The 27013-nt window shown below is 41.7% G+C and overlaps 1 protein-coding gene across 3 annotated transcripts in view; it reads left to right on the top strand.

Moving 5' to 3' along the window:
* Positions 1–740: 740 nt before the first annotated feature.
* The window catches only part of LOC138787916 (serine/threonine-protein kinase D3-like), a 52515-nt gene continuing 26242 nt past the window's right edge, over positions 741–27013 (top strand). Inside the window, exons 1-3 of one of the 3 annotated variants that reach the window (XM_069965230.1) lie at positions 741–792; positions 9730–10306; positions 26757–26895. In XM_069965230.1, the coding sequence (XP_069821331.1) occupies positions 10166–10306; positions 26757–26895 (280 nt within the window). In that variant the 5' untranslated portion in view covers positions 741–792; positions 9730–10165. Of the gene's footprint in view, positions 793–1294; positions 1454–9729; positions 10307–25449; positions 25591–26756; positions 26896–27013 lie in introns of those variants that run through there. The other 2 variants (XM_069965229.1, XM_069965231.1) reach the window with 2 other exon arrangements.

Raw genomic sequence — 27013 nt, 5'->3', positions numbered from 1 at the left:
TTGGCTGGTCTCCCTGAGATCAGCGGTTTGTTTCGCTTATAAGCTATCACAGCTAATTAAGGCTACAGTCCCATGATGGGATTTTAGAGAGAGATGACAGTTGTCCTTAAACAATAATCATGAACTGTATAAATAGACATCCGTCATTTTGGGCTAAATATCTGTAGTGGGAGAATAGCCTTAATTTGACATGGAAAAGTAAAATCTTAGCAGTTTATGACAACCTATGAACCCAAGCCTGGAACCCATCTGTTTCATACAGCTATTTCATAAATTATTTGCAACGTTTCAGGCAAACCCCTTCATCAGCCGTGCCCAGTCTGAATAGATTGATCTTGCCATTCTGACCTTCAGTGAGACGCTACTTCTGGTCAGATTGCTCAGGAGCCCCTTTTTTAATTGAATTATATTTACAGCACTACCGGAAGAAGGGCTTTACCCGAAACTGCCAATAACAGCACAGCTAATTCAAAAAGTGAAATGTAAGGGTTCTACCAACTTATCTTTTGTGCATCTGGAATATGTTGGTAGAAAAGAGGTTAGATACCAGCCTGGCCCCCGTATGCTGCCGACCATGTACCTTTGATGGTTATTCCTTGGTTGTATCATAATGCAGGTTTTACAATGTAAAAACTGCACACGATAGCAATTTATTTTCCTACGGAGAAAGTTTCCTCCCTTGAACCGTCCCTTACAGAAAGCTGTGACCTCAAATATTTACATACGGGTTTCACAGTTCACTTTGTTCAGTGGGAACGGGACAGCTGCCTGCAGAACCATGTCGTAGTCTGTGTAAGTATTCACACTCCTTTATATTAGATCTTAACACTATGTTGGGGAACAATTGTATATAACAAATCTAGTCATTAAAAAATTGTAGGAAACAATAACCGTGGAGAAATAAAACATAAAAAAGTCAAAAACTTAAAACAAAAAGACATCAAGTAACAATGAGATAATAGAAGAGAACTTAGAGTCTAAAAAAGATACAAAAAATTGGGGAGGGGGGTCATCTATACAAATCTAAACCATACGCCAACAAGGAAAAACATATAGTAAAAAATTCGCAACAAACTTGTAGGTTGGAAAAAAATTCCTTGTTTGGTCTGCTGCGTGATCTAATCCCCCTGAGACATTTTTCGAGCAAGAATTTCATTGATGGGAGAAATTCTTTTCCGAATGGGCCATTGAAACGACACCTTCTATTGGTGTTCGGCAGCGAACCAGGCAGGAATATGCCTCATCCTTCATGTCAGAGCCGTCTCCTGTGTGAAGTTAAGTAATTTCCAAGCAGGGAGGGGAGGGGCGAACAGGACAGAGCAGCTCTTGAATTTCCTGTCTCTGAAGTTGTACACAGAAAATAAGAACACTTGAGATGTTCTGGGAGGAAGCTGCAAGAAGTGAAGGGAGCGCGGAGAGTTGTCACTGGCAGCACAGGCAGTTCTTAGCTGTGGTGAGATTTTTTTTTTATTATTATACTCTTGTATTTGTGTCTTTGGCTTTTTCGCAATCATTGAGACTTTTCACCTTTGCCTCCTGCTCTTCTTGTCCCTTTCATGTTGTGGTTAATGCTGTCATCCTCGCTGGCTGATTATCGCTTTGCTTGCCCACAATTACTAGTCATGTGCCTTTCGCTTTCTTTTATATATCCCCACATTTATCCCTGCTTTGATATTTTTTTTTACTCCTCCATTTTGCACGGCTGTTGTCACAGTCGCTGCCTTTACAGTAGAAGTATGGATAAAGTTTTTCTAGTGAAAACTTTGCTGTGTTAAACCCCTTTATGTCTGGAATGTTTTGGATCCTAATCAGTTTAGTGTTTTTTTTTTTTTTTTATATGAACTTTTTTTTTTTTGTGTGTGTTTTACATATAACTCAGCCTCTATACTATTACTGCACTTAAAGTTACAAAATATTTATAAACTATATCTCTATGTTTGTTCCACGATAAAGTTCTTACGGGACTGGGGTCACACATATTGTGCAGTTAGCATTGTAGATTTTACGTCTTATTACAGTCGACATTACCCAGATGTTAACCTATGAAACTTATTCCAGAAGGGCTATTTCGCAAATATGGACATAGAAACTTAAATATGTCACCGTGTAGGTTTGTATTCCCCCCCCCCCCCCCCCCCAACCGAAGATATTTCTCTGTATTAACTCCCTAAAGTGTGGTGAAGTCACAGCCTAAGTGTCTTCTTAACTTAAGGGGTATACCCATCTTGTTATACTTGTCAAGTTAAATATTTTTGCAAATACATTCATTGAGCAAATTTGTCTCCGTCTCCTGATATGTTCTTTCCCTCCCCTTGTTGTCATTGTCTAAGTTACCAACCGCCGCTCTGCTCTAAAAGCAGTGGTGGGACTTAGATATAGTGTATATGGATAGGGTAGAGTGTATGTATACTTTATAATATAGATAACTTTGTATGCTTGGGACACATGGAGATTCCTAGATGTGCCCCAAGGAACCTCCATGTTGAACTGCCTGACCCACAATGTACCACTGACCTCAGGGAGACCCCGATTTTTGCGAATACATCCATTTAGCAAACTTGGCACTTTCTCCTGATATGTCGACCTTTTCCTTCTATTATTGACAGCTCGTTGTGTTACAGACCACCGCTCTGCTCAAAAGGCAGTGGTCGGACTGATATAATATGCATAGTGTAGATGTATTCATTTAGATGGGTATACCCCTTTAATGTCATGGGCGATCAGTATATGTGACCTAGAACGTTTCTCTGCAGGCTGACCAGTCAAATTGCTGATTTAGTATGTGCCGCAGGGAGCACAGCGTGACACTATTCTCTATGACAAAGATATATTCAGAGACATATAGTCTACTATAGCAGCTTCAGAAAGGAATTAAAGGGGTTATCCAGCGCTACAAAAACATGGCCACTTTTCCCCCTACTGGTGTCTCCAGTTCAGGTGCGGTTTGCAATTAAGCTCCATTTACTTCAATGTAACTGAGTTTCAAAACCCCACCCAAACTGGAGACAACAGTAGGGGGAAAGTGGCCATGTTTTTGTAGCGCTGGATAACCCCTTTAAAAGAGTTGTTATATTTTATATAGGTAAAGCTACAAATGTGCTCTAGTTTTCATTATATATTGGGGCTCCTGTTCTTCTGCATGCCACCGACTTCGTATTGAGGTATACAGATATTCTTATATGTTGCAGCAAAGATGGAGATGATTGACAGCAGGGAGGTAAAGCCTTTTACTGTGTGCTGCTCCATATTCCTGATTTTTTTTAATGCTAGGTACCTCAACTCTAATAGGATGATAGAATGTATGCCTATGCCTATGTAGTCTATCAAAAAATAACCATGCACTGAAGAACCTTTATACCATGACCAAGGATTATCAACCAAACTAGAATCTCCTCCATAAGGAAGACTTTTGAGGAAGCTGTTTGAGGTTCTTGTCCAAAACATGTTGCTGAATGGCTGGACATTCTAGTTTGACAATCCCTGGTCATGTTTTAAGGCTCCTTAAAGAGATTGTCCCAATGGTAACGTATCTACTATCCACACTTTTGCAGTCCCATATCTTAGCACCTTTCTTTGAAGCAACTGTCAACAAATAGGTCCTCTTCCTTTTGGAGGAGATTCTGGTTGTGGATAATCTCAAAGCATGTTTTAAGACAGTCTTCATTTATAGGTGTCTACTTGTTTGGGTATAGAGAGAGATATGTCTACTAAGGCAGTGGAACAGGCAGAAGCTACCTGACCACCCAATGACTCCCGGTCCAGATGGCATGAAAGTGATGACAGGTTCCCTTTAATCACTGACACCTCTATACTACTATACACTGCTCTTTATTATAAATTTCCCGTCAATTGCAATCCCTGAGAACTCTCTTCATGACTCCTGTTGTATTTTCCTTGTTGATTTTAAAGTATACCAATTGTGCTGTAATAGGGGTAAGGGGCCTGCTCGAAACACCTGGAGAGCCGCAGGTTACAGGTTGATGAACCCTACTGTGCCCAAGGAAATCAGGAGAACATGATCTGAGTATGATGAAACTACGGCCCATTATATGGAGAGTTTTGGATGTTTAGACTGTAAACTTAGTGCCTAGTGTTGTCAGGTAGGGTACTGGGAAACAAAAGACAAGTGCAATCCTGCAACTCGCACCCACCCCAGCTACCCCTACCTGCTTGCCTCAGACAGTTACTAGGGACACTGCGGACAACTTGTCGACGTTCCTTACACTGACGCAAGTGAGACACAGGACGAGACAAGACAAACAACACAAAGGAGAATAGTCAGGAAAGCTAAGTCGGCAACAAACGGGCAACCACAGTACAAAATCAGAGTCCAAAAAGAATAGTCGAAGTCCAAAAGCCGGAGGTCAGGAAAACAGGATAAACAGGACAGAGGAATGCTAGCTCAAGATACACTAGGGTTACTAGGCTCTTTCACAGGCAGTGGACTGAGGCCTAGGGCTGGATTATATAGTGGATAGGAACCTAGGTGCTGACAGCTAACTGGCCAGGTCAGCTGTCAATCAGAACACAGACAGAAACAATCAGTGAGTTAGCCACAGCAAGGAAGGTGCAGGGAAACCGAAAAACATGGACCGGATAACAGAAGACACAAACAAAGAACGCAACAAGACCAGGAACGGACTAAGGTAAAAAAAACGTTGCAGCGCACAAACAGCAGGCCGGCTGCTAAGGACGCCGTCGGCGCGCCCTCAGCAACCGGCCCTGCCCGTAACCAGGGACGCCATCGCCAGAGGCTGATTGTGCGGCTCGGTTCCTGACAAGTGTTTTATGTTTAACACAGACATGTTGTGGGTATGGCTTCTTCTTTTGGCCTTTTCTCCATTGGCAGTGCTGTAGCTTACATGGAGGCAGGCCGTACAGCTGCTATGGGGCCCATGTGGCAGGAAAGTCTGGGCTGTCTTCATAGTACAGCGAACCCCCCCCCCCCCAAGGTGGGGCAGCTCTTCAGACTAGCTCGCACCACCACGCTGGTCTCTCACAGCTTCCCAGAACCAAATACCCATGCCAGAAAATGGTTAAGTCCTTTCATCTTCAGTATGGTGTTGTCTTAGCAGCTTCCTGGCTCTTTTCCTTTCTTCCGAGACAACAAATCATCTTCTGCTGTCTCAGGAGGCTTGGCTAGATGATGTCACTGAAATAAAGCCTCATCTGCTGAGTGATGTCATCACAGCCCCTACAGCCTAGTTTACTGTCCCTTATATACACAAATATATTATTGACACATTTTAGGAATAATAAGGTATATTTTTCATCACGTTAAAGTTGAACCCTCAAAGACGATCAACATTGGATTGCCGGGGAATAAAAAAGTTGAATGCAGCCCTAAGAAGCCCTGGAAAACATGGATACAGCCTATGGCCTATGGCTTTATTCATGTTTTCTAGGGAGCCTCAGGGCTTCATCCAACTTCAGCCACCAAATGTTGCACACTTTGGTTCAAACAAAGCCGAACTAGCTTGAGGTTCGCTTATCTCTAATTGTAATGAATGATGCCTCAGATAGATTTGCTGCCAGATCTGACTGCAGAGCAACAGTCTGCTCTTTGGGCGGGAATTAGCAGGAGTGCTGTGGGAGGGGAACAGACAGGGTGGGAGGGCTGTGATGGAAAGTACAAGAGAAAGCAATGCATTCTGGGACTGTAGTACTGGGCAAGCAGTCAATAGTCAGAAGACATGGTAAGGAAAAGAATTACATACCCACAAAACAAATAGGTTTTTGGTGATCTTACGGGGGCAGACAGGTAGGCAATGCTATATGCTTCTTTTGTGTTTTTTTATTTCATTTTTTTACCTGATGTTGGAGCAGCCCTTTAAGTTCCTGGAGGACTTATGGAAAAGTGTTAAATAGAAGAATGGCAAAAATAATGTGCATACAGTAGATGTAGTTGGAATGTTGCATCCATTCTTTGCTTAGCATGTATGTGGTTGTCACTGACTGTTATGACTAGCAGCGCACACACCACAAAACACCAAAGAGCCATCAGTCTCCCTCTATACAGTGTATGGTTCCTGTTTCTCAGAGACACCATACTGAGTTTATTGTAAGACAGGCCTTTCTCTGCGTCTGTGGAGTTCGAGACATCATGTCAGTGGAAGTTAAAGGTCAGCTTGCAAGAAGAACTAAAATGAACATATTTCTTTCTCAAAAAGAAATGCTGCCAAGCATCCTCCATAAATTACACCGCCATAGACATATTGTACATTCTATCCAATGTTTAATTTATTCTTAGAATTTGTAACACATTGTTAGCACTAGTTATCTTTAAAAGAGTCCCTGGGAAAAACACTTGGGACATTTGGGACAAAAATTTGATCGGTCGGGTTCTCGATCTTCAATCCTCATTAAAATGAGCCAGGAGAAGCATACGCCGATGCACTTCACTCGCCAGCTCAATGTGATCTCTATCCTGATGCACAAGATACCCTCCAGTATAAAGGTACCCATTCACCTTCAATGATAATTAGAGATGAGCGAACCAGGTTCGGGTTCAAGTCGATCCGAACCCGAACGTTCGGCATTTGATTAGCTGGGGCTGCTGAACTTGGATAAAGCTCTAAGGTTGTCTGGAAAACATGGATACAGCCAATGACTATATCCATGTTTTCCACATAGCCTTAGGGCTTTATCCAAGTTCAGCAGCCACCGCTAATCAAATGCCGAAAGTTCGGGTTCGGATCGACTCGAGCATGCTCCAGGTTCGCTCATCTCTAATAATAATCATTTGGCCACCAGTTATCTGTCCCATCCTCCCTACAAGCATAACGAATGTCCATGTATTCCCCATGGGCAGTGCTAAGCCGCCGTTAAACTGCTCTGGCACCGGCTTATCCCTCAGAGAATAAAGCAGTGATCATCCATCACGGCCAACACTTGTCTCCACCAATCTGTCGTTGGACAGTTCCTGTCAAGGACAGAGGTGGCAGCAGAGAGCACTGTGTCAGACTAGAAAGAATACATTTCCTGCGGGACATACAGCAGCTGGTAAGTGTGGGACGACTTGTGATTTTTAAATAGAAGTAAATTACAAATCTGTATAATTTTCTGAAACCAGTTGATTTGAAAGAAAAAGATTTTTGCTGGACAACCCCTTTAACAAACCAAAATTAAGTTTGGAGTATAATGCTGCACACGAAACGATAATTGGCCCAATCGTATGATTAACAATGTCGGACTAACATTTTTTTTTTTCATAACAATCAGCGTTTAGACGGTACGATATATCGTACGGAAAATTTGTTTTGCGATCGCTTAAGCCTATCTCACACATTTGGTTAAATCGGCGAACGACTGTTCACACGGAACGATCTGCGAATTTTTTGCGAACGATCAACAACGATTTGAGAACATGTTTAAAGATCAAAATGAATGATTTCTCGCTCGTCGTTTGATCGTTCGCTGCGTTTACACGTACGATTATCATTCGAATTCGATTGTTATCGCGCAAATTCGCACGATAATCGTTACGTGTAAACGCAGCATAGGACTAAGGCTCAATTATGACATTTGGTAGCAGTAAAATCACGTATCCTTATGGTTCTCCTATAGGGCACAATTATCTATAAATCACAGTATATCACTTCGCTCTGTTGCCACACTACAGCCTGTAACAGTTGCGTAAATGATATAGTTAAAAGAGGAAATGTTAAAAAAAAAAAAAAACATTGCACAACTTTTTACTTACTTTTAGTTACTTCTACGAGAGCGGGAAAAATGTGCATGCCTTACATTACATGAAAATTGCATCATCGCATTCTAGCTGTATGACTTGCTACAGCTGATGTTTTACCAGTGAAGACATAGGGTAAAAAAAGTTCAATGGGGCTGATACTCCTTATTTGTTAGAAGGAAACATCAATCATGAATTGATCACAGAGAGTTCTGTTACCAGGACCCCCATTTATCAAGCTGTATTGTCTGGGAAAACAAAGCAGCAATTGTTTAATTTCCTTAAAGGGTAATCAAAGGGGTATTCCGTTGATCGCTCTTGCGGTCGTCCTGACGTAGCTACTGCGTTCGTCGATACTGCGAACGACCGAACGGCGTCTTATTACATGCAAACGATTTGCAACGATAAACATAGGTCCAAATTCTATCAAACGACCAACGATTTTTTCCGTTGCCCGTTTAATCGTTGTCTGCTATTACACAAAAAGGTTATTATTCAAATCTGAACGATCTAATGATTTTTCAAACCATAATCGTTCCGTGTAATAGGGTCTAAAGGCTGAAAGTGAATCTTTCAGAGTGAAAAGTGCTAAATTTCGGGAATTTTTTAATAGGTCTGAACTATTTTTATATAGCATGCATGTGGTAAACTACACAACGTGGTATTGTCCCTCTTTCCCAATACAACACATTATCCTCTGCTGTCTCAACAGGATTGGCTGCATATTTTCTCTGAGTCATTCTGTCATCACCCCTGACCTCCATCCCTTCCCCCAACTACATCACTACCTCTGACAAACCCCATATCATCATTCTCTTTCATATGAAAAGATAAACATTGATCGTTATTGGTTTTTTTTAACGTTATTGGTGTGTTTACAACCTGCTGCCTTGTGCTGAAGAATGCCAAAAGCAGAGGAGCAGGCAATGAATACAGCTGCTTTTGGCGATTTTGGGGGGACATGTATGAAAAGGCGTAAATGTCTGGCCTTGGTTTTTCCCTTGTCATTACATTGACTTATAGAGCCACAGAATATGGTGGTTTTGGTGGTTTCCTTACAGGAGCCACCCCTTGGCTGGGTCCTTCCTGGCCTCTTCTTTTGCATATTCATGTTTCCAAGGGGGCAATGCACTTAGGACTTCACTGCATTGAGCGCTTTCACTAGCAGCCGGCAGTGTTGTTGTTTAGCTGGTCTCCCTGAGATCAGTGATCTGTTTATCTTATTTTTTTAGGTGCAGATGGGGCAAATCGGCGTAAAAATATTCGCAAACGGTATTTTTGCGAATATTTTTTTTCGCATCTGCCCCATCTGTGCCACCTTCACCAGTGGGGCGGAGAGGGGGCGTTACGGAGGGTGCGGCTGCACGCAGAGGAGGCTCGGCCTCTGCGTGCGCCGCATTTATCATTTTTTCCATGGAAAAATGATACTTTAACCTACGCCAGCTCTGAGCTGGGGTAGATTTTAAAATCTACATAAAAAATCTACATAATTTAAAATCTAAATCTAATCTAGATTTTAAAATCTACATAAATCCCCTGAGCTCCAGAGCTGCAGGGACATTTGTAAGCTCGGCGTAAAAAACGCCGGACTTCATAAATCTCCCCCATGGTGTGTGGAGGGATAGTCTGCCATGTAGAGTAATGTTCTGCAGTGGCTTTGGGTGGGGAATTTGTGACAAAGAGCTGAGAGAAAGCAATGCATTCTGGGAATTGTAGTAGAAAGCAACTGCTAAACCATGGCGCACAATGATTACGTGACATAGGACCCACATGTATTGGTTTTAGAACTAGGACAGATAGGTAAGCAATGCTATAGGATTCTGTAGTATTTTATTATATTATTTAATATAAATTCCTACATTTTGTACATTTCAAAAGACATGTGACTATATTGTGAGGGTTAAAGTAATTAGTAATTACTATAAAGGGTGTAAACTAGAACTAAATGTTCCAATCTCCACCTCACATGATGCTAAGTTCTTGACCCTTTCTTTCATCCTCCCGCTGAAAATTAATATACGGTTCATTTTCTTCTTGCACAGAAAGAAGATTGAAAGAAACGTTCAACGATGACTACTTAACCGCGCTCTCCAAAGCTGGAAATCTGACTCCGCTCACATCAACCCTGGAGGTGTTAATCTCTTGAAAGCCTTAAAGAAATGAGTAATGAATGTTTGGATATCTTAGGATTTGCTGGAAAGGAGTAAAGTTAAACATCAGCGGAGATCATCCCAGGGATACTTGTATTTTTCGGACTGCTTTGATTTTTGTAACCAGTGGATTTTCAAATAGTATAATTCTCATATTCACACAAAATATAGAGGATCTTTGTCTTTTTTGGACAATCATTAACCACCAGAAACGAGACATGGACGTGCACGTGGCTGATCGGTAAATCGGTTTCTTCCATTTGTGTCGTCAAAGGAAAGAAAAGATCTCGTAGTAGTCGGCACAACTTAGTGCCGGTGGATTTTCACAATGACTTTGGATAAATTTTCTTCGGGAAAAACAACGGTCAGGCTCCAAATCGGCCTCTGCCGGGAGGCCTATCATCTCCACCCAAGCGAGGCTAATTATGTGACACTGAAGAGACTTGCCATGGACCTTGTAGAAAAGAAGGTAGGTGTTAACTTTTCTTGTCAATTCTGTGAAGTTGGGTTTACACGTAATATTTTGGTCAGGATTTGGCTGGCCAGGCATGATAGGAATTTTAGTTTTGCAACAGCTGAAGGGCTGAAGGTCCCCCATCCCTGAGCTAGAGTATATACAGTACAGACCAAAATTTTGCACACACCTTCTCATTCAAAGAGTTTTCTGTATTTTCATGACTATAAAAATTGCAGATTCACACTGAAGGCATCAAAACTATGAATTAACACATGTGGAATTAGATACTTAACAGAAAGTGTGAAACAACTGAAAATATGTCTTATATTCTAGGTTCTTCAAAGTAGCCACCTTTTGCTTTGATTGCTGCTTTGCACACTCTTGGCATTCTCTTGATAAGCTTCAAGAGGTAGTCACCGGAAATGGTCTTCACTTCACAGATGTGCCCTGTCAGGTTTAATTTGTATTATGGCAAGAAAAAAGCAGCTTAGTAAAGAAAAACGAGTGGCCAGCATTACTTTAAGAAGTGGAGGTCAGTCAGTCCGAAAAATTGGGAAAACTTTGAAAGTGTCCCCAAGTACATTTGCAAAAACCATCAAGCGCTATAAAGAAACTGGCTGACATGAGGGCTGCCCCAAGAAAGGAAGACCAAGAGTCACCTCTGCTGCGGAGAAGTTCATCCAAGTCACCAGCCTCAGATATCACAGGTTACCAGCAGCTCAGATTAGAGACCAGGTCAATGGCGGCACACAGAGTTCTAGCAGCAGAGACATCTCTACAACAACTGGTAAGAGGATAGTTTGTGTAGCAGCCTTCATGGTAAAATAGCTTCTAGGAAACCACTGCTAAGGAGAGGCAACAAGCACAAGAGACTTGTTTGGGCTAAAGAACACAAGGAATGGACATGAGACCATTGGAAATCTGTTCTTTGGTCTGACCAAATTTGAGATCTTTGGTTCCAACCACTGTGTCTTTGTGCGACGCAGAAAAGGTGAGCGGATGGACTCTACATGCCTGGTTGCCACCGTGAAGCATGGAGGGGGAGGAGTGATTATGTGGGGGTGCTTTGCTGGTGACACTGTTGGGGATTTATTTAAAATTGAAGGCATACTAAACCAGCATGGCTACCACAGCATCTTGCATCGGCATGCTATTCCATCCAGTTTGCGTTTAGTTGGACCATCATTTATTTTTCAACAGGACAATGACCCAAAACACACCTCCAGGCTGTGTAAAGGCTATTTGACCAAGAAGGAGAGTGATGGGGTGCTACGCCAGATGACCTGGCCTCCACAGTCACCAGACCTGAAACCAATTGAGATGGGGTGAGCTGGACCGCAGAGTGAAGGCAAAAGGTCCAACAAGTGCTAAGCATCTCTGGGAACTCCTTCACAACTGTTGGAAGACCATTTCAGGTGACTACCTCATGAAGCTCATCAAGAGAATGCCAATAGTGTGCAAAACAGGAATCAAAGCTAAAGGTGGCTACTTTGAAGAACCTAGAATATGAGACATATTTTAAGTTGTTTCACACTTTTTGATAAGTATATAATTCCACATGTGTTAATTCATAGCTTTGATGCCTTCAGTGTAAATCTACAGTTTCCATAGTCATGAAAATACAGAAAACTCTTTGAATGAGAAGGTGTGTGCAAACTTTTGGTCTGTACTGTAGGTGGTTATCAAAATACCTGAAATCAGTAAATTCTTGCACTTTGTTAGCACAAGGAACCCTAAGAAAGAAAAAAAATAAAATAAAATAATAAAAAAAAAAAATATATATATATATATATATATATAGAAGTCAGTGTGGCTGGTGTATATACAGCTATAGTACTGTACACATATTTATATATCTTATATAATATATAGCAAACGAACTACAAGTTCCAGCAGCACCAGAAAAGAGAAAAAATAAATGGGTGCTAGTCTCACCGAACCGGACCCAGGTACGTATATTAATCCAGAAGAAACAATGTGGAGACAGCACGTCCAAAAAACTTCGCTTTTATTCACACCAGTGCAACGTTTCGGCTCTTATTGTAGCCTTTCTCAAGCAGTGATACAATACACTTCCAAGTCTCAGTATATATGTGCAAGTGTTCAATATACAGGTCATTACATAATAATTATTTCAATAAACAAATTAGGGCAAAACAATGTGAAAAACCATATGCAAAACTCAAAATCAAATAAGTGGATTTAACAGTACAGTGCAATGGACAAACTGCAAATAGCAGATGTCAGTATATGTAAATAAACCATAGGGCAAATATCGCATATGTGATAATGTGATAATGAGCACACAGGTGTAGATAAATAAATAATAAATGGAACCCAGATGGATATACATACATAACGTCCTGCAAGGGAATCCACATGGTAGATGGTCAGCTGGAGAGGACGCCGGCTCGTAAGACTGACGTCACCCGCGCCGCGCCGAGGAGGTCGTCATGGGTGGTCACGTGATCCCCTCTGCATCACGTGACTGCGAGTTTCCCCTGCGCATGCGCGTCGTGGGCCAGGAAAGGGGCCGGCGCTTCTCCACCGTCCTAATATCGGTACCTCCATCTTGGAAGAGGGCAAAGTTGCCCACATACCAAAACTGAGTATGTTGTATAGATAAATGAACATATAGAAGGGGAAGCTATGTAGAAGAAGCTATTAATGAAGTATATGGGCAGATATCGGGGTCTACATGATGAAGTAAAGTAAAAAATGTTATAATAAGCGGATCCATAGGGAAGAAATACATCCATATCTACATATATTAAATAGTTATAGTTGTTATACAGAGCAGGTCCTAGGGAGGCATAGCGTGTCCTATGTGGCTACATTGAGCAGATAGGGAGATAGACTGGAACACCATCCTGGAGAGATATGAAGTCCTTTGATACCCAAGAAGGGACCACAGACCTCAACAGACCAGGACTATATAGACTATAGACTATATATAGACTATGGCCCTCATTTACTAAGATTGTTGAGTTTTCAAAAACCCTACACATCAGGGTTTTAGATTTTCCGAGCCGCTAGATTTATTAAGGTGCCTGATTGCCGTTAGTACATTTGCCGTTTTTTTATCTGACATAACTAAAACACAACATTCCTGCCATTTAAGTGGTGATGGATTTGTAAAATGCAAAACTTGTGAAAAACATGATGGTTTGCTGTTATCTGGCGCTCGCACATTTTTAACATGTTGCCACCATATAAGAAAACATAACAAACATGTTATGCGCTCCCCCACTGTCCCAATGCAGTTGCCGATTCCCCTGCTATCTGTAGCTGCTGTTACTTCCAAAACTAGCTTGTCCCAGGAGTGACAGGCCGCTCAGCCAATCACTAACTGAGATGGGACAGTGCCATACCAGTGATTGGCTGAGCATGCTTTCACTCAGACGTAACATCAGCTACAGACAGCGTAAGACACTGGCGACCTCATCGGGACACCGGGGAGCACGGAGAGGTAAGCATTACATGCTTGTGTTTTCTTACATGACAGAAAATATTAAAAATGTGCAAGTGCCGGATAACCTTTTTTTAATAAATTTGTTGGTTAGAGCAGTTTTTAAAGGCATGCACCCATGTTTGGTTTTAAAGCACAACATGACAGGATGTATTTTAGTTATATGCAGTGAAGGGGGTGATTAAAAATAAAACAAAACAGGTACTTACCCCTTACTCCCTTCCACTGATCGGCTTAGCAAGTCTGTGATGCTACATCCACAAACCTGTAAGTGAACCGGAGTTGTATAACACTGGCAGCGGTGCAGGAAGGTAAGTACCTTTATCTTGCTTGAACAACCCCTCTGTCATACTATCTGTGATGATGAAGAGGACACCGATAAAAAGTCATCTGTACAGAAAAAGTAGTTTCAGCTTAAAGCGTACCTGACATTAGGAAAACCTTTTGACATGTCACAGGTAGAGAGGTATTGACTGGTTGGGGTCTCAACGCTGAGACCCCCACCTATTAGTAGAAAGGATAGGGAGCAATGCATGGTAGTGAATGTCACTTCCCTGCTGTCAACCAGCCTTGGAGTGATTTGCACCACCATATGCTTCTCCTGATTTATTTTTCTGATCGTGGTGGGTCTTAGCAGTCAAAACATTTAACATGTTAACGTGTCAATTTTTTTTTAAAAATGACAATGCCCATTTAAAAATGGGCCTAGTGGCCAGAATGGAAATGGCAAGAGTTCACAATTATTTCATAATATAAATAGTTAAATAAAAAATTCAGACTAAATATTTTTAACATAAAGGGGAAGAATTATTTTTCCCTGGCTGGATTTACTAAGAGGTACATACCTCTTTGTACAGCCAGCTGGCCCTGCACCCAGTGTGGGCATTACACAAAGATCTACACCTGCTAAGAGCTAAAATTAGGTGGGAGGAGGCCATATCCCCTGCCCATTAGGTGAGCTGGGGATACAGCTGTTGAAAGCCAGGGAGACCCCCGCCAGTCTTAGAATGAAGGGGCAGGCATATGCAGTAGTCAGTGCTCTGTCTCTTCATCTCCATCTCACTGCTAAAGTAGCAGTCAAAGGAATTCTAATGGAGCCATATGAAACTTCTGGTAATCTCTGTACCGGAAGTTCCATAGGGTTCCATTATAATTCCGTCTACCTCTACTTTAGCATTGAGACGTAATGTGTAATAACGGAAGACTTTTTCACACAATGTATTGAATGACGGGCGTCTTTTGAGGTGGACCTCATTCAATACATTGTGTGAAAAAGACGTCCGTTATTGCTAAGACTTAAACAGAATTTATTGCAGTCATTTTTGTACAGTTTGTGAGCATAGCCTAAGGCTACGTTCACACTTTGCTTAATAGCATCCGTTGCTACTAAACGGACGCTGTAAAACTGCCGGCCGCCAAGCTGCATTCAGCCCATTACCTCTGTATCGGCTGCAGGAACATTCTTTTTTTTACAATTGATTTGCGGGCACCATCAGGTGTACCCGCAAATCAATTAGCCATTCACTTCAATGTAATGTGCAGCTGCCACCGCACTTTACATTGAGTGAACAGCTATTTTTTCTGGACGCTGTTCACTAAACAGCATCCAGAAATAATAGGCATGTACATATTAAAACAATGATGTGTGCATACAGCGGACAGCATTGCATTGACTTCAATGCAATGCCGCTACTGCAGTAAAGAACGGACGCTGATTCCATTGCAATCAGCGTCAGTTCTTTACATAAAAACAACATTGTGTGAATATAGCCTAAGACTGACTATTACTATAATGAATGCTGATGAACACAGAGGCATGTCTATGAGGAAGGAACACTGGTGTGCGCTCGTACAGTTTGTTGGAGAATCTTTCCCTTTAGTAGCAGTCATGTGGCTTTGTGTTTTTTTTGTGTGCAGTTTTTCATGTGCTTATCATATGCTGCTCCATCCATGGTCATTGTATGGATGGGAGTAGCATAAAGGAAGGACAGAAAACAAATCTAATAAGAGGGCATGCCTTCATTTATGGTACTGATTTTAAAGTGTCCCTGTCGTTATTACTTTCAAAATCTAAACCAACAGTAGATGTGATATAAAGCAAATTTGCAATATACATTCATTATTTTTTTTGCTGTTATCATGCTATAAAACAAAGCTGTACTTACCATAAATCAAAGTCCAGTCTCCTGAAGGCAGATTTTCCAGGCTAAACACATGACGTTTGACCAGTACAGAGAGTCACGGCTCAATGCGTCCATCAATCACATGACTGCCTTCTCTCTGTGAGTGCTCAGATGGCCTGGGAAACACACGACTTCCTGTTTTCTGACAGAAAACAGGAAGTGCCCTGTTTTTCATGACAACTAAAAAAATATATATAATCAATGTAAATTGCAAACTTGCTTTATATCACATGTACTGTTGATTTAGATTTTGAAAGTTATAACAACACTTTAAAAAACAGGAAATACTGGTAAGTTGCCTCTAATCCTCTTTCCCACACATGGCCAACCCTTTTAAACCCCTTTAAACTGGATTTTGTCGCTGGGGCAAAACGAATATAGAACTACCCTACTCCCAATTTTGTAGCACAAAGGATAACGGCCCTGGTTGTTTTCATTCATTACTTTCGGGTAAATAGAATTTTCTAATTTGGACACTTCAGTTGTATGTTTGTAGGTAGATATACACACTGGGAGTGTTGATTACTTTGGGAGGTTGTTGCCAGTTTGGAAGAAATCAGACAGTGTTTTTATGTGACTTGTGCTCGAGCTAAGGCATATTTGTGCTACGAGGTTTAGACACATACTTCTATATTGTAAACCACAGAGAACACGCTCAGGTTTCCTGCAGTTGGTTTTAGGTTTAGAAAAATGTAAAAAATATCCGCGTATAAGTGACTGAAAAAGTACTGCAAAGAAAATGTGCATGCTGTTCGCTGCTAATATAAACCCCTTGCAAATATAGTGATTTTTGGCTTTTTTTTGCTACAACAAGAAGGGAAAGTCGTGGAGTTATGGAATTTGGGATAGGTAGGGATGTTAATGATAGGCAAATTATAAAAAAACCCATAACTAATTAGGTCATCTGAAGGTTAAAAATTTGGCTTATTTCCTTTGGTAAAAAGAGAAGAGATCTGAAGAGATCTTATTATTATGTGTAAATATATTAAAGGTCAAAGTTAATATTTTAGAATAAAGTCGAAAAAGCTAACAAACCTATAAAAAAAAAAAAATCTCTATTTATTGATTATAAACAATGAGAGTCACAGGTAGAAATGCACGCCCATCACTGGAATCAGCATAGCAGAACTCATCCGCACATACAAAAAAACTTTATGGTTGGTGCTAGATTTGCGCTTTCATATTTTCCCATTTGCCTCTGTCAGGTTGTATTAGGAGTACTGTAATGGCAAGTTTGGAGGCTTTTAGAGGGTAGAGGGAGTCTGATTTTTAATGGATGGGGCTCACACTAATTAATCGACTAGATATTGTGTTTGCTATTAACTGTGGCATCTAGTGGATTAAAGTGTAAGGGTGCTATTACACGGGCCGATGGCAGCCCGATTAAGGCCATGTTCACAGAACGGCCATGGCTCACAGAACGGTCAGTGTTACTGTTGCAATTTGCAACAACGGCCATGATTTACGCTAAGATACGTTGTGTGAACATGGCGAACAAGTCGGTGCTAGTTTACTGAACCTATTCTGCGGCCCGATAACACTGGCCAACACATTTTCAAAAGTTGTTTGGTTCAGAAATAAAATTATCCATTTCTTAATGATTTTTATGTGCTGAATTCAAGTATCACAAGGAAAAATGTGAATTGTTTCTAGTTTCTATGATATGGAAGAGTTCTCATGTTACTGATTTGTGAATTGTATAGAATACAGTATAATAGCCGACATATTTATTACTTCTGCAATCATAAGGAAGCAAGTTTACTGGTCATAAACTTTTGAAATATATTCATAGGAAACTTAGTTCTATCTGAAATCAACTACAATTTACAGGCAGATCCAAGAATTTTTACAAATTAATTATGTTTATTGAACTCTGGACTGTCGGTCCTTATTCAATGGCTTCTCGGTGCATTTACACATGTCTTTTGTATTCATACATGGGATTGTCTAAGTCCTAGTTTACATACATCCATTTGTCGGTGTTTCCCTCTGGCGCAGTAGAGAATCACCGAATGGAAACGCATCTTTGAACTGATCCTATTGTTTTCAATTGGACAGTTCGAATGATCTGTTCTACAACTGATGCTGCCGGACCGACAGACAGACCGCACGTCAGAACACTACATGCAGCGTTCTGACGCACGGACAGCTCAGCTATCCGGCACTGCCTTCACCAAAGTGAATGGAGCGCCGGAGGAAGCATAATGCAGGCGTCTGTGCACGACACGCCTCCGGCGCTCCATTCACTGCATAGAGATGTCCCTGTCTGTGCCCCCCCATTAACCCTTGTCACCCTGGCCATGCAGCATAGTGCCCCCCAGCTCCTCTCTACAGTGCAGCACTATAGGACAGAGGTAGGGAACCTTGTCTCTCCAGCTGCTGCAAAACTACAACTCTCATCATGTCTGGAATATCCAGGCATGATGAGAGTTGTAGTTTTGCAACAGCTGGAGAGCCAAGGTTCCCCATTCCTGTAGTAGATGCCCCCATGTGTTGCTGCCCACAGTAGAGGGCTCCGGTGTCCCTATATAGATCGCCCCCTGTAATGCTGAATAGGAAAAAAATTATGACAACTGATTAAATAAACATATGGAAACTGCTATTAAATCATAGGAACTGATCAGCCAGTCAGTGACAGAGGCGGGATCTGAGCGGAGTTGAAATGGATCCCGCCTCTGTTACTGACAGGCTGAGCGGACTTGAGACGTCACGTCTCGAGCCTGCATCAGACACCAAAAAGCGGCCGGGGACCAGAGCGCCGCGATACAGGACCTGCCGCTGGATCCGGGGAGGTGAGTGGACATCTTTTCTCTCAGCCACCTCCTCCCCGGCCAGATCCCAAAATAGTCCCCCCGCTGGAGTACCCCTTTAAATCTTTGGCAGATAATCTTTCTGTGTAAATGAACCCTTAGATGATGCAATACTGATGATGCAAACTTTTCCCAGAATTGTATCACAGGCTGTGAGAAATATAGAAAGTACGTCTATATCTTGAAAATTTCAAATTTTGATCATAATTTTCGATTTCAGCACCCCAAAGTTAGTTAAGATCAACTGTTTTCATGTCGGAACCTTTTTGGCTGTTGACCAATTTAGTACGGGCTGCACAGACATTGTTAGGGATGTCCATGCAGCCCTTTTCCAAACAGTTAATACATTACCTTTCCATGTTCCCGATCTCCTCCTGCGCTCTGCATCCCCCCCTATTCCGCAGCTTCAGAGCGGCCCATCTCAGCTGACAGGCCGGTCAGTCAATTAGTGGCCAGGACCGCCATGGCCAGTGATTGGCTGAGCGGCCTGCCAGCTGAAGCTGCAGCATGCAGGACCAGGGAGGAAGCATGCAGGGCACAGGAGGAGACCAGGAATGTGGACAAGTTGAATCGTCAGCCGTCGGCCGCACATCGCAGTGCCACGTGTCGCTGTTGCACGGTCAACGCCTGATGATTTTAGGTCAGGGCCTAAAGAAACGATCAGCCGATGATTGTTTCATGTTTGATGGAAGTGATGGAGGTTACAGGGACCCTATGTTTTACATTGCTAGTGGATAGTACTTGGATCTGACACACAATTCAGCACAATCCACATCAAAGTCTGTCAAACCTGCGAAGTGTGAATGTCCCGTTAGACTTCAAAATATTCTTTCCCCTATAACTGAAGTTGTTTCAGAAGTCTCAGTTACTGGGGGAAACTGGATAAGGTGACAGTATTCTTAGTCCAGACTCTGCTTGCTCTAGATGCTGTGGCCTTTGTATACACTGCAAATATTTGAGCGCCACATTGTATATATAATGATAACACTGCGGCCCTATCTCTGTCCTTCAGCTCAGCTCCAGAGCATCTCGTTTTCAGTCCATCCAACAGGGAGGAAGGTTCTTCTGCCCAGCAAGCAGCATCACTGTTTGCTGGAGGTGGCTCTTCTAAGCCATGTAGTAGGCAGACATATCTTCTGTAAATGAGGGGTACTTAAAGGGAATGTTGCTTTACTTAAAGAGTTCGCTGAAAAGTATATTACTAAATGCTGTTACAAATATCTTGGGCAATATGGCAGCCGCCATAGCAGTGTACAAAAATGTATTTAAAAAAAATGACAATCAGAAAACAGAAACAGAATAAAGTAAAAAGAACACATTTCTGTATCTGGCTCTAATCAGTCATACAAAATCTGGGCAATACATTCCCTTTAAGTTATTGCACATGTAGCGGAGCTTAAATCACTATTCACTGGCCAGACCTTTAATTAGGTTCCCTCAGTAAAATTCCTTAAAGGAGAAGTCCTGTGAAAGTAAACAAAAAGTGAAATGGAAAGGGGGTTGGGCAAATAAACCAAGTTAACTTACCTATCCTCGTGCCCCATAGCGCTGCTGCCGGGTCCAAAAGACAGCACTTCCAGCTGCAACGTCACTTAGGGCCCTATTCCACTGGACGATTATCGTTCAGATTATCGTTAAATCGTTCGAAACTAAATGATAATTGTTAACTACATTTCAACCGAACGATTAATGACCGAACGAGAAATCGTTGATCGCTTTATAAGACCTGGACCTATTTTTATTGTTGCTCGTTCGCAAAACGTTCGCACTGAATAAGACGTCGTTCGGTCGTTAGCAGTAGATATGAACGCAATAGCGAAGAAATAGCGAAGAAAAAACTATCGCAAATACAATCTTAAGTAACGATTATCGTTCCATGGAAATGAGTGAACGTTTTCAGGTCTTTCGCAATAGCGTTCATTTGAGATTGTTAATTGTTAATGATTATGTGAACGATAATCCTCCTGAGCGGCCATAAGCGGGACCCAGGAGCCACTGGTAAGTATAGATAGTTTATTTATTTATCACATACCCAGAGGCATGGGGACTGATAAGTATACATTGTGTACCCCCACCCCTTCCATTCAGCTTTTTTTTTTACTTTCACAGGACTTGTCCTTTAATGCCAAAACATCCCTACTTTATTAAAACATGCCTGCAAACTCGCTAGCATGGGGAGAAAGAGCATGCGTGATGCGTGGTGCAGCGGCTGTGGATGGCAAGGGGTGCAGAGGAGGACACGGGGGAAGCATGGAGAGGAAAGCATAAAACATCTTTATTATTTTTCCACCTTTAAAGCAAGGGCTGCATGGACATCACACGATTATCGAGCTGTCTAATGGGCTCAGTAAGCGAGTGCCGATCTAGCAGATATAGCATAGCAAGAGTTGGGCCATTTAATGTGGCCTTAACACATTGGGTGGCATGTACATGTAAAAATATAACTGATCTAGAAAGATGAATGCCAATAATACAATAAATTTAAAAAGAACTTGAGCTGCAACTTTGCAGAACAGTTGCATGGACTATTATGTCTATATGGCAGGTTAAGAGGAATAGTGCCAGAGTCCCTGTTTCTCTGATGTAGAAACAGTTTGATTGTGAAACTATCACTTCCAATGTCCAATGTCCACCCCTCAGAGTGAAGGCCCTATTATAAGGGCTGATTTTTGGGCGAATGAGTGTTTGAGAAAATGGAAATCATCCTTATCAGCAGCACATCGTCCAGTGTAAACAGGGAATGTGCAGTGTGTTCAGGTTAAAAGCTATACAAATGATCAATTATTATTTAAAGGGGTATTCCACATAACTTTTGATATGTTGCTGCCCATGGTGAAACTAACAATTCCTACCATACTTGTTATTATCTATTCAGTTTCCTTCCCCCAGTTCTTAGCTGCTGATTTCTCCTAAATACACAAAAATCTCTCTGTGAGCTTTTTTCTCTACTCCCCCCTCCCTTCTGAGATGGCTGATGCAAACAAGTCCTTGGCAGGCTCAGCAGAAAGCAGCTCAGAACTGGGAGAAGGAGACTGAATAGATAATAACAAAAAACCCAGTTAAGATCCAATGATTGCTGCCCCCTCTGACTTTTGGATCAACCAAAAAATTATGATCCGCCTAGAGCCCACCTGACCATGAACGGCTGTGGCACCAAAAGGTATGGAGGGGCTCCCATTGAAAGGTCCTGACTAGAGATGAGCGAACCGGGTTCGGGTTCGAGTCCATCCGAAACCCGATCGTTCGGCATTTGATTAGCGGTGGCTGCTGAACTTGGATAAAGCTCTAAGGCTATGTGGAAAACATGGATATAGTCATTGGCTGTATCCATGTTTTCCAGACAACCTTAGAGCTTTATCCAAGTTCAGCAGCCCCCGCTAATTAAATGCCAAACGATTGGGTTCGGATGGACTCAAACCCGAACCCGGTCATCTCTAGTCCTGACCTAGGTGGAGCCTCTCAGGAACATACAAAAGTAAAGCAGGGAGACATCTCATTGGAGAAGAATTGCAGAAACTCTTAGAGTGTTAATGGTGCCAGAAAAATCAGTGGAAATTACAATTAGACTTTAATTAGAGAGAAGATATGACATTTTGCTCTTCTGGAGAACTTGTGCCCTTAGGGGTCATGTTCTGGGTCCCTAAAAGCAGTGTATTTTACTTTTAGGGTGAAAATGCTAGTAATGCAAATCAAAACACATGGGATTTGGTATAATCTAGGAACTGGATAGCATATATTAAGGGTGCGTTTACACAGAAAGATTTATCTGACAGATTTTGAAAGCCAAAGCCAGGAATGGATTTGAAAAGAGGATAGATCCCAGTCTTTCCTTCATGACCTGATCCCTGTTTATAGTCTCTTCCTGGGTTTGGCTTCAAAGATCTGTCAGATAAATCTGTCTGTGTAAACGCACCATAAGAACTGGTGATCCATTGTCTTCAGGATATCAATATTTTCTGTGCTACTTGATGACACCAAGAATAACAGGACGGTTTGATTTTTGTTGAAGGATTTTGAGGCACAAGAAACAATCTACTGTGTTGCCTGTAGCGGCACTGTAAGCCATGTGAGAAAAAGAGATGTGTTGAGATTGAGCGAACATTTGGGCCTAGTCAGTCACAGAGAGGTGGGGTGAGGTAGAGGTGGGCCTAGTTAGTCACAGAAAGGTGGGGTGAGGTAGAGGTGGGCCTAGTCAGTCACAGAGAGGCGGGGTGAGGTAGAGGTGGGCCTAGTCAGTCACAGAGAGGTGGGGTGAGGTAGAGGTGGGCCTAGTCAGTCACACAAAGGTGGGGTGAGGTAGAGGTGGGCCTAGTCAGTCACAGAGAGGTGGGGTGAGGTAGTGGTGGGCCTAGTCAGTCACAGAAAGGTGGGGTGAGGTAGAGGTGGGCCTAGTCAGTCACAGAAAGGTGGGGTGAGGTAGAGGTGGGCCTAGTCAGTCACAGAGAGGTGAGGTGAGGAAAGAATGACTGAAGCCTGAGGTGGAATAGGGAGCCCCTGTCACCATGAGAGGACTATGAAAGGGAGTCAAGCATGACCTCTAATTAAAAACCCCTTAGAGGGATCACTCAAGAGAAAGAAAAAGCTACTGAAACAAGTTCAGTAACATTCCAAGACTGGTTGCCCCATGGCCTGATCAAAGGACAAAAATACATAGTTATAGTATGAAGAAGCCTGTGCTGTGATTAGCGGAAGCCAAGAAACATGTCTGCAGGTGGCCATGCCGCTGAGACACTGTGATGATACCAGAGTCTGTAGTTATCCTGCTCCTGCAGGTAGAGAACAGGGTGAGTGACGTACAGAACAAAGGGTTTGAATAGAGAAACTGAGAAATCACTGTCAAGCTGACCCCTATGCTGTTATTCCGGTTCAGGAAAACTCACACGAAGCACAGCTGAGAAATTTTCATAGCAATGTTAGCACCGACTGCAATGTTACCTTTATTTTGTAGGTCCACGGGTGCAAAAATTCAATAAATGCTTTTGTTTGGCAGCGTAAAGTGTCAGAGAGGCGTGGCCAGGGCTCTTATTGCCCTAAGCTGCATTGTATTCCAGTCCATCTGTTTAAAAATGTGTCCAACACCCAAGCCTTGTGTCGCTTGTGACGCATCAGTTCACCTTTATAGACCTTTTAGAGTGTATTGTTCAACGTAAAATACGCACAATACACCGAGACACTATTGTGCATTTTCCATGGTCTACATAACCTGTATCAAGACTTTTCTGGTCTAAAAACTGAAGCCATGAAAGGGATTTAAAAGGAACTAAAAACGTAATCAAATGTTCGCCCATTTTTACTTTAAGGCTATGTTCACACAACATACATTTTATGAAAAGAACAGCAGTTGTTTTCAATTAAAACAATGGCCGTTCTTTTCATAGTGAAATGTAAAGTCAATGCAAACACACAGTGTATTAAAACTAAAATGTCAATTATTTCCAACAGTTGTGCATTGATTTCAATGTAATTTTTAATGCAACAACAGCTGTTGTTTTGGAGTGCCAAACAGCGACCCTCGTCTGTACGTTGTGTGAATGTAGATTCAGGGTGAAGGAATATATTGATGTAATAGTAGTAGCAAAGAGAAGGCACTCTGGATTCACTGTCAAGGAAAATGGCGCTTGGGTGAATGAGCGTTGGTAAATGAATTATCGCCAGCTCATGGGCTACACCATGTGAACAGTGTTGCTGTAGCTATAATGGGACCGAGCCAGGATTCCAGTGGTATGAAAACTATAAAAACATTTATTGTAACAGCGCAACATGTTTGGCCTCAACTGTGCCTCAGAGCCTTTTTCAAGCATCCAGTACTCCAGAGCCTTTTGTATTTTTTTTTCCACTTCATGGGATAAGCTCTTCTTTCTGCTTACTGCTGAAGACACAAAAAACTGCTTGTCTGCTTTCATCTCCGTTTTCCCCCTCCTTTCTGCTGATGTAACATCCAAGGTCAAGTGGCTGATTAACTCACTGTGATTATGCCTTCCGGCATTACAAAGTTGTTACTAAGTTGCAGATAGGGACTTGTTTACATCAGCCTTCTTGGAAGGGGAGCGAGAAAAAAAGCTCACAAACAGATTTTTGTGTCTTCAGCAGCAGCTCAGAACTGGGGAAAAGAGACTGACTAGATAATAACAAGTATGGTATGAAATTCTAGTATCGCCATGGGCAGCAACATATAAAAAAAAGTTATGTATGAGCGGAATACTCCTTTAGATGCTTAGTTACTTTGTGCAACTTCATGATGCTTTAGTATAAATTGAATCACTCAAATGCCTTGTATTTGAAAAGGAGACGTGCCTTTTCTGTTAGATTACGTTAAAAAACTTAAGGGGGGAGGGGTCCCCTTTAATGTAGATAAACTTGTAGGTCTCGTCGAGTTAAATATTTTTCCCAATTCATTAATTTAGCAAATTTATATCCTTCTCCTGCTGCTCTTTACCTTCTATTGTTGACAGCTCATTGTATAGGTTACTAACCAGGACCATGCTCTAAAAGCAGTAGTCTTGCTGGTGAATATATAGATATAGGGGAAAGTTTATCAAACATGATGTAAAGTGAAACTGTCTCAGTTGCCCCTAGCAACCAATCAGATTCCACCTTTCATTTTCCAAAGAGTCTGTGAGGAATAAAAGGTGGAATCTGATTGGTTGCTAGGGGCGACTGAGACAGTTTCACTTTACACCATGTTTGATAAATCTCCCCCATAGTGTAGATGTATAGAGATATAATGTAGCTTTTAGAGCAGAGCAGTGGTCGGTAACCTAGACAACAAGCTGCCAACAATAGAAGGGAAAGAGCAGAATATTAGGAGAAGAAGAGAACATTTGCAAGATGAATGTATTTTCAAAAATATTTAACTTGACGAATGCTACAAGATTAACTATGTTAATTGAGATGGGAATACTCCTTTAACAATACTCGCATTGAAGATGTACTGAAGTCGCTAAAGTGCAACTGAGGATCACATGACCGGATTACTCTAAGACTAGAATATTGCAAAATAGTGTCAGCTTATTTAGTAGGCCTGGTGGCCAGATGAGGATGATTTTATGGCCAGATTTAGGCTATGTTCCCACACAGTTAAAACAATGTCCGTTGTTTGACACGGCTGTTGTTTGCAGTGTCAAACAACGGCTGCCGTTTTACATGTTCCTGCCATATCGGCAGCAGGAACATCATTTTATTTCTATTTAGATTGAGAGCACATTTAGGTGTGCCGGCAATCCAATTAGTATAACGGTCATACATTGTGTGCACAGAGTGGAAACAATGGCCGTCGTTCGTGCATTAGTGGCCGCAAATAATAGACAAGTCAATTATTTGTGCGGCCATAGTGACTGACGGCTTTTTTTTAACAATACAGCGTGTGAGCAACGGCCGATGTTCGCATACAGTGCATCATTTATGACATGAACGCATTGTTTTAATTGCCAACAATGGCCGTTCTTGTCATTAAAAATTCATTGTGTGAACATAGCCTTAGGGTGACTTTATAATATAGATAGAAAAATGGAAAGTTACCAAATGTATCACATATATTAACATATCACATATATAAAGGGTGCTTGGTCATTTTCTGAGGACACATTTAGGTAAATGGGAGATGGAACTGTACTAAGCTACAGGGGAAATATTTGGCACATTGCAGCCAGTCCACTCTTTCATGCCTAGGTGCATCAGAGCACAACGGCCTGGACCTGTACAACACGTTCTACCACAACCCTGCACACCTATGAGGACAAATACACATTGACAAATATATATTCAAAATCCAATATGTATATTTTTCAATACTAAATTGGAGAGAAAATCTATATAAATAAAAAAGGAAAATAAATAGAACAAAATAAAAAAAACAACAACTGTATATATAGAATATAATACAGCATCATCCCTTTTTTAATAGCTTCCTGCATGCATCTGTCAGGTTTATTCATATTTCCATATATCTAGAAGTGATGTACTGTACAGTAATACTGTTTTTGTATGTTTTTTTTCTTTAGTACCCTGAATATGGATTTTTGGGTGTTTCCGAAAAGATTCAACTCTTTCGCCATAACCTAAACTCAGAAAATGTCCTTGAGCGTCTTATACCGAGCAATTTCATTGGAGAGGGAGACTTAATTGAAGTAATTCTTCCCGGTGAGTATCTGAATGTTGTGTTAGTAGAACATCTGACCTGCACCTAGTGAATCTTTGAAGTGGCGTTTAATTTTGGATTTAGCCAAAGCAGCCGATGGATTTAGACTAGCCGGGGAAA

Source organism: Dendropsophus ebraccatus, chromosome 4 (genome assembly GCF_027789765.1).
Source record: "Dendropsophus ebraccatus isolate aDenEbr1 chromosome 4, aDenEbr1.pat, whole genome shotgun sequence".
Lineage (NCBI taxonomy): Eukaryota > Metazoa > Chordata > Amphibia > Anura > Hylidae > Dendropsophus > Dendropsophus ebraccatus.
Note: the sequence above shows the minus strand (reverse complement) of the source record. Positions and strands in the feature narration are given on the sequence as shown.